Here is an 8,708-nt window from a genome sequence, read left to right as displayed (position 1 = left end):
CGCTATGAGGAGGATTCGTAAATCGTTCCTCCTGGTCCAAGACCATGGGCACAAGCTCCTCCCAGGTAATGGTGCTGAGCCTGCCACTAGTGATCAAAGAGGAGTAGAAAGCGGAATACTGAGCAGGCAAGTGGGACAGCAAAGTAATGGCCATATCTTCTGATGATATCTCCTTCCCAGCCTAGAGGACTTCCTATTGAAGGGCCTGCAGCTTGTTGGTGTGCTCTCGCATCGTCGACAACTTTGCAGGGTTCATAACCCGCATCTGTACTTCCAAGGAAATCCTCTTCACGGGCGATACCCTATTATAAAGAGAAGCCAAGTGCTGCCATATGCCTCTAGCCAGCGTCATATGCTTTACGTGATTGATTACTTGCGGTGTGTAGTTGAGGAAGATAAATGAACGGACCCTGGCGTTGACACGATCCCACATCTGTGCCTGTGCCTCGCGGTCCTTTCTGGTTGACTGTAACTCCCCTTCCTCTGCTTCCGGCCGTGGAACCCCGATAATGATGAAATCAGCAAGGTCATATGACTCCAGCACAGACTCCATCATAACCTTCCAGATGCCGTAATTGTTCTCGTCCAATTGACAGTCCACTGGGAACGTGGGGAGTGTTGGGGTCTTCACATGCTTCTCAGCCATCTCTAACAAATCTGCCATCGCGGGGATGTAACTGAAAAAGGGATGGGTGGGTGGGAAAAAAAACTTTAAACCTGCAAGTGACTGTCCAGCAACTCAGCCCGCCTTCCTCTTGCTTCTTCTGTTCCCGAATAGTCCCTAACAATCCACCAATCAGCAACACAACAATCCCCCTCTTGCGCAGAAAACTCCCAAGATCTTTCAAGAGCCTAGGGCTCTGATACCATGTCAAAATACGCAACGGAGATGATAACCAAATCTGAGACCACAAGAGCAAGTAGAGTGCAGAAAATAGACAGCACAAGAGAAGGAGAGAGATAGGTGTGTAACTCTACTCTATACACAAGATCCCGAAGTGAAAACAAGATACAATGGTGTGGGGGCCATGGGGCCATTTTATATGGCCCCAAACATGCAGTCGGCCTGTAGAAAAGGCAGCCGAGTGGACCTGAATGTCCAGTCGGCTGCTTGTACATAGTTGGCTAGCATACATGAGAGGTCGGGGACCAGAAGGAGCAGTCGTCCAGCATCCAGGACATCCTGACCAGAAGTCGGCCAGTGTGTGGATCAGCTAGGGTGCAAAGAACTGCCTCCCACACCTCGTAAAAATAGGGAAAAATGGGGAAAAATATGGGGAGTGAGGAAAAATGAGAAAACACCTACAAAGGGCAGGCACACCCACAACAGAGGCCCTGGTGTTTGATAAAGACAGGAGATGACTTCTAACATGACTACCATGAGTATATAACATGCACGTTCCTAAAAGGTGAATTTGGGCATGTTCCTGGATTCATCTAGGTATATAATTCAGCCGTATTAGCAGACATGCAGATTTCACATTGTGAAGTTTTCGTCCGAATTGCGGCCAGTTGATATTGTGCTAGTTCTTTCCATCTTTAGCAGTGCATTTGCCCTATCAACTACTCATTTGCTGTACTAATTCTTTCTATTTGCTACTTCCCTTAGTGCTAGGCTTCATTATGGCTGAGTCTGCTCTGCATCTCCGGAGGTTTGATAGAAACTTAGTACGAAGGGCTTTGTGTGAATATATGCTCTTATGTGTGTGTGTATGTGTGGAGTGCGTGTGAGAGCATATCTTGATACAAAGTTCTGCACCCACTATTGGGCACTGTGATGACGTTAGTGGGGATGTCGTAGTATCTAGTCCATACTATGCATAATGGAGTTGATAGTTATATAGTCTTGTGGGTTGACTACCATGAGTATATAACATGCACGTTCCTAAAAGGTGAATTTGGGCATGTTCCTGGATTCGTCTAGGTATATAATTCAGCCGTATTAGCGGATATGTAGATTTCACATTGTGAAGTTTTCGTCCGAGTTGCGGCCAGTTGATATGTTCTCTTACAAGACAAGGCATTGTAAAGCTCAAGGTCAGATAGAATAGATTGGTGGATGAACATATTCTCGCTCTAGCAATAAAAATTTAATATAGTTTAAATACTAATTTAAGATAATTGCATCACATGTTGAATGACAAAAGACTAACTTAAGAAGTATTTATGGTAATATGGATGCGTATTCAAGACAAAATGCTTCCACACAGACTCGTTTCTGCAATCGAAAGGGTTTATTGGATAGCAAGATGAGATCATTCTCTTGCAAGATGTGGGCATATCACAAGTGGCCACATCAAGCGAGGTGACAAACACCTCACAATTGCAGAGCTGACTATGGAAGTTGGTTCTTCAATGACCGCTGACAATCGTGTGGCCACCGGTAGTGCCACGATTATAGAAGAAGAGGAGTCTATGAAAGAGAGTTTCAGCCAAGTGGTTGATCGACACATCTCAACAAATTGGGTGGAGAACCGCCTTCCTGGAGTGTTGCTTTGTCGCCTCCTTTTGCAAGCCCAGCAATCCGCACGAACAAGGATTCTGTCGAGGGGCTGATCATAAGCATCGTGAGGAGAGCAAGTACCAATTGACAATGGCGGCATTCATTTTGTGAGGGATTCCTAGGCAAAGCCCCCATTTCATTCGACCGTCGAAGTGCAACTGGCCACAATCTATCATTGTCAGGTGAATTTAACACGATATTGGAGGAGACCAAAGGATGGAAACACATGGTTGGCAAGATGTTCGTTGTTTGGGATAGCAACCATCGACTCAAAGCTTGGCAAGAATGGGTGAATACCAATCGAGTCGAAAAAGAGAGGATTCCCAAGGTGAATTGCAAAGTGGTCCGGTTCCTTGAGGAAGAGAAGGCGGAGTTCTTGTTGGTGCTATGCATGATCAACAAGTAAATGCATTGTACAATATGTATATGAAATGAAGAAACATTGTGTATGTCATCTTTTTCCTTGTTTATAATGCATGCAAATTTTTCAGGATCACCACCATTCATGTGCCGAACACAATGGCACATGATATATTTATGATGTAGCGTGTGGGTCTTGCCGATCCACAATTGTTGTTGTCAAAGTTTAGTGATGCTAATTGTGCATAGGCCCAGAAAGCGCTTATTCATCGGGGATCCAATAGATCCAAGTGGTTGAAGCTTCCCATGGCACTCTTGTCACAATTAGTTTTCAAGGTGTGTGCGCATTGTAGTATGTTTTGATTTTGAAATATATTTCTTAATGTTTTCAATTCAAAGTAAGCTTCTTAAATAAATATAAACGCATTGCAGTCCGAATTCGATGCCACGTTCCCGGCTAAGATCAATGGCTTGCCTGAGCGAGGGAATAGATAATACATGATGGATGCAGAATTGTTCGTCGACAAGAATTATAAGGATGCCCTCAAGGAGACGGAGGCACTCTTCACTAAAAGGGGACATGAGTTGGCACAAATTGCCAACATCGAGTGTGGGAAAGAGTTCTTTAAAAAAGTGATCTCGTATCAAGGGTGGAGTGGAAAGGCTAGTAAATTCACTACACCAAAGCTAGTCGAGATTACTCGAGCACATGTTTCAAATGAAGAGTAAGATCTTCAGCTCTCTTGATGCATTACATTAGAAACGTAATGCTTGTTTACAATGCAAAAAATGTAGGCTGCTTGACATATTGGCTGGTGGTGAGTTTGCTATGAGGGATGCGCAGATTCCACCATTCGACAGAGCCTTCTTCATGTGGATCCATTGTCATGTGTATTGGTTCTAATTGACCAAGTACACGCTCAAATTGTACGCGAAGATGGAGGCAGGCTCACCTACAGTACTTGGCATGCATGAAAGAGCCACAGAAGACTCTAGAGTAGGTATCACGGATGTCCTGAAATCTTACAGGAAGTCTCATTTTGAGAAGGCATTTTTTAGGTGGAAAGGACAAATGCATGCTACCTTGGATCCTGACCAACAACCACACCTACCATGCACATGACGACGCCTCTTGTACAGGTATAAAGTACCTCAACTCTTATTATTATTTTGCCTTGCATGGTAGCGATCTCTCCTGCTTCTTGTATTGGTTTCTTAGACCTTTCTAATGGCTGTGTATTAGGTGGTGGAGAAGTAGTGTACGTGATTGAGTCTACATTCTTGTGCACCCTCCTTCGGACGCATGGGTGCCGTCTGAGGTGGAGGAGATAGGATTGTACCCCGAAGAGTGGATCGATGAGCTTCAGGGCAAGGACACATGGATACTTTGTCCATGGTGGTTAGACTACCTAGAGGGGGAGGCAGAGCAATTTCAGAGTACGTTTCCTGTGCACATTATTTAATTCGTACAAGGTATGAAGCCTATTTTTTGGGAGTTTATAGTTCTAATGTTGGTTGAATGCAATGGCCAGAAAGGGCAAGAAGCCTGCCATCCACCAAGCAAGAATTAAACCCCGTGAAGAAAAAGGGTAAGAAATCCACACCTCCATCGGCCCAAAAAAGGTCATGGCCAGTCATGGCCAGACTGGGAAGGGGATGACTCAGATGAGGAATTTGAGGACAACCATCCCAAGGATGATGAGCATGAAGATGAGTGGCAGTCCCATGCACAGGGCAAAGAGCAGGTGACCCCTTCGCATGGTGAGACCCAAGAGCAGGGGTTGAAAAGTTCACAAGCTGACGAGGCGGACTTCTTGGGATGTAGTAAGTAAACTTAACGTGTTAAAGCATTCATTAGATCATTTATTCATCAACGCTCATAACATGTATTTGGTGTTGCGTAAATGTAGAACTACCGTCCCATCGTGGTGAATCCCCTACACTTAGTTTTGAGCTCGAACATTGATTAGCTCAGTCTCGCGCTTATGGAAAAGTGAAAACACAGGTATGATGTGCGAGTGACTCTCTCCATTCATCATCATTATAGCGTTTGCACTCTCCTTACATGCTTTGTTGTCCCAGGAATATTGCAGTATTGCAACCATTCATGGGATCTTTGATGAGGTGGGGAAGTATGGACGCCTTCGATAGCCTTGGAGGCGTGCGCTTGGTGTGGGTTGATTTTCCTATAGATACGTGTTGCCACAAGAGCGCTTTAGAGGTTCCTCGATGGAATGTTTTTCGGGGGATACTTATGGAGTCGGATTTCATGCTTGTTGCAGAGTTCCTACATGCCATGGCACTATGGTGTGCACTCTTAAGTGTGGAGCACTTGGGGATTGTTGTGCGGGAGGCAGGAACTTGGAACTTCACATTACGAAGGACTTTGTTCTTGCACGTCCCGCGATATCTCTATGTCATGTCAAAAGATGGCCAAGAAGAGGTGAGTGCAGGATTCTTTGGTTTTTGTGAAAGTCAAGCTCAATGATTTCCCTCTCTAAAGTACTTACTAATGTGTGTAAGTAGGTCTCTTCTTTGGTCATCACTATCTTCATGCACCCTAGTGAGAGTACATCCACTCGTCCAAAGTATGATAGGTGGGGAGGCGAGGTAGCTGTAGATTGCGGAGGCTTTGAGGTTGGCGATGATATCTTCTTGGAGCCGAAAGCATAGGAGAAAACCTCCCCATACCAATTGGATAAAGATAGGGATCCCATCCAATATTTTGTTGCGAGTAGCGAGCGTTTTGCAAGGATGGGCTTCTACTATGGCAGGTGGTTACTCGGGACGTTCACTAATCATGAGGACGTTGTCCTAGATTTCTTTACTGGTAGTACTGGGTCCATGGCTAGAGCATGCAGGACACTGCAGCAACAACGACATTATATCAGCGTGGAGAGCGACAAGATGTGCCTTAGTTCATGTCTACGACCACTTACCGCGCTATGCACGATGATTTGGGTAACCAATTTTTCAGGGGTGAGGTCAGTGAGATTGTTCGACGAGAACAGTAAGTGGACGTGGGGGCACCATATCATCCAGTCCTTCCAGTACCCATGAGCCCAACACAGTCTAGTGCTTTTTCATGGCCACTTGGTGTTCCAATGGAGCCCCAATATCGACATGTCTTGCCACATACATCCCCCGTAGCTTCATTTGCAGTTTCCTCATGGGCACCACGGCCTGATTTTGTAAGGCCACTCTTTCCACCCGCACTTGCACCATTTGGTAGAGGTCCCTACCCTATACCACCTCCCTTCTTCCACCGGGGAGTCCGACATCTGTAGTACTGATGTATTTCAATAGCTTGTAATGTTTAAAATATATTGGTTTTAGACATTATTGTTGTTCACTCATATTATGACAATGGCCATGTTCTTTGCTTCTTTCATGGCTTAGATTTTTGAGAGAGATGATGCAATTGGAGTGAGATCTCAACAACACGAGAGAGAGAGAGAGAGAGAGAGAGAGAGAGAGAGAGATTATGATGGAGACATTAAAACAATAACAATTGTGATTAAAGTATTTTTTGTTATTCTGCTCGAAAAAGCAAATTTTAATTCCTTTTGAAGTTATAAACACAGTAGAGATTGCCATGTTCTTCTAGACACTCTTCTTCTAGACACATCCCATACCACTCTCCCCTTATATCTTCATATTGTAACAGAGTGCTTGTGAACTCTATGGTTGTGGCCATTTAGTAATCCCTCTAATACTACAACGTTTGCAACCATCTTAAGTAAAGCTCTTCAATCTTTCATGCAACTCAAAGAAAAGGAACAGATCGGATGTCGTTTTGGAGGCATGGACAACAACGTCTAAAGTAAATGAGCTCTACAAGAAGCTAAAAACATGCCAAGCGGTAGACCTTGCAGACAAGAACATGCTAGAGGTAAAAGCAGCTTTAGCCATTGGGATGTGGAGAGCTTTCGGCATCATTGAAGAGGCAAAGGAGGATCCTCTAAGAGCTGAAGTTTCCACCTTCATTTGCAAGCTAGGGTAGACGGAAATGACAAAGATAATAGTTGAGGCCCAAAATGCTTTCATATGGTATCTTTGCAAAGAAGTATAAATGATCGTGTCATGTCGTAGGTGTTTGCCATGTAATGTTGTGGCCTTGTAAGTTTGCTAGGGAATATAAAATGAAAGTTTAAGGTCATAATATGGTGACTCTGTAAACGAGTTGCAATGGTAGTTATAACTTGATATGCATTGATAGTTGTAAATGAGTTGCAATGTGTATAGTGCTCTTGTATCCATTCACTCCTCTCCTCTACTGTCACCATGAGTCATAATGTTTGAGACCATAGAGAGCTGATAGATACTTAGAAGTGTAGAGAGAGAAACCGCTCGCCTAAACACCAAAAAGCGCTCGCTCAAAAATGCTCGCCAAAAAAATATACCCCATCTGGTCTATATAGATCAGAGTCAATTTTGATAAGAATTTCTAAGGTAAATCCTGACAAGTGGTCTCTTTGGGAGAGTAATATCTTCCAATCTATTTGGAATTAGAGAAAAGTCAAAACTACAAAGTTTTAGTAATTCTAACGCTCTATAAAATAAATCTCTATGATGGCTCTCTAAAAATGAGTTCTAAGGTCCTTTTGAGAGCGTTCAAAATGGCCAAAGTTGTGTTTTCACTATAAAACTGTCAAAAACAGCCAAGTGTCCCACTTTGCACGAATAACTCAAAAATGATTCAGCTTTGTAGTGTCTCATACACTCTTGTAGAGTTTCATGTCCTCTAAAACTTTCATGTTTACCTCAAAATCTGATTCTAATTACAAGGAAAGATAAACTCTTCCCAAAATAGACCCTAATTAAGATTATACCTAAAATCTAGTCACAAACTAGTCAAATATTCTATCTTCTGAATCTTTAACTCCAAAAGTGTTTACTCTATGAGTCAGATTAAGGCAATCATGTATAGTTAAGAAATTCAAGAGTCACTAATCATTAAGCGTACCATATAATATCGACTCAGATTCTCTCGTACACATGCTATCGATTTATTTATTTAATCTCAAAAGAATTTAAACCTAATTTATCTCTCTTTTTCTTGCTATGCTCCTGTTCTTCATGCACTTGATATGGCCTCCTTATTTTATTAGATAACATTTCTTTCTCTATCTTACTCTCTCCCTCTACATCAATCGTATGTATAGGTATGTATAGGTGGTTTTATAACTTTCTCAAGCCTAAAATTGGTGTTCAAATCTCTAATCTCAATTTTGGTCAGTTATCTAGCAACCTTCTTGGGTAGTCAGGTCTACAATGACTCCCTTTATGTGGTAGTAATTCCAAATAAGTTTCCTCCAAAGTATTAGAATAGTGGATGGTCAAGGATAAGGAGCTTATGGAAGTTAAATTTTAAGATTAACTAATTTATTAACATGTCTCTTTATGCTTCTTTCAACATTGTATTCCAAGATAATTTCCCATTCCCAAAGCTTGTACTTTCCAAATATTTAGACATCCTAGAGTCCACGAGACCCCTTTCATATACTGGCAAATGTCCAGGCTAGTGACACTAGCTTAAATTTTCTTTCTTTTTTTATTGTGATTCTAGCAGGCTTCGTGTAATCCCTAGTGCCCATTCCTAAGCTTTCCTCCTAAGTATAGGATTAATTGATGCAATAAATTAATCCATTTGTATTAATTTTTGAGAAATGAAACAATGGGATAACCTCACCCTTCTAGTCTTAGATCTTGTACCAAGGCTGCTACACCCTCCCATCACCTCCAAAAGGATTATCTATAGCGAAGCCCCAACCCTAGTTCAGCAACCTAAAATGACACTTTCCATGTTAGTGATAGCAAATAAGTTTCGCTCCAAGTCTTGGAA

General features: G+C 42.6%; 1 protein-coding gene across 2 annotated transcripts; it reads left to right on the top strand.

Annotated features, from left to right (window-relative positions):
• Positions 1-795: 795 nt before the first annotated feature.
• LOC147619924 (uncharacterized) lies at positions 796-6,366 on the top strand. Of its 2 annotated transcripts, XM_086825782.1 has the most exons (6): positions 796-3,199; positions 3,296-4,003; positions 4,107-4,687; positions 4,774-4,868; positions 4,946-5,306; positions 5,390-6,366. In XM_086825782.1, exons 5-6 carry the CDS (start codon positions 4,971-4,973, stop codon positions 5,534-5,536), a joined length of 483 nt encoding a protein of 160 aa, XP_086681908.1. In that variant the 5' UTR covers positions 796-3,199; positions 3,296-4,003; positions 4,107-4,687; positions 4,774-4,868; positions 4,946-4,970; the 3' UTR covers positions 5,537-6,366. The 2 variants fall into 2 exon arrangements, with proteins under 2 accessions (XP_086681908.1, XP_086681907.1); XM_086825781.1 differs by having other exon boundaries at positions 796-4,003.
• The last annotated feature ends 2,342 nt before the right edge of the window (positions 6,367-8,708 follow it).

This window comes from Cibotium barometz, chromosome 32 (genome assembly GCF_041138505.1).
Source record: "Cibotium barometz isolate CiBa-2024 chromosome 32, ASM4113850v1, whole genome shotgun sequence".
Taxonomy (NCBI): Eukaryota; Viridiplantae; Streptophyta; class Polypodiopsida; order Cyatheales; family Cibotiaceae; genus Cibotium; species Cibotium barometz.
Note: the sequence above shows the minus strand (reverse complement) of the source record. Positions and strands in the feature narration are given on the sequence as shown.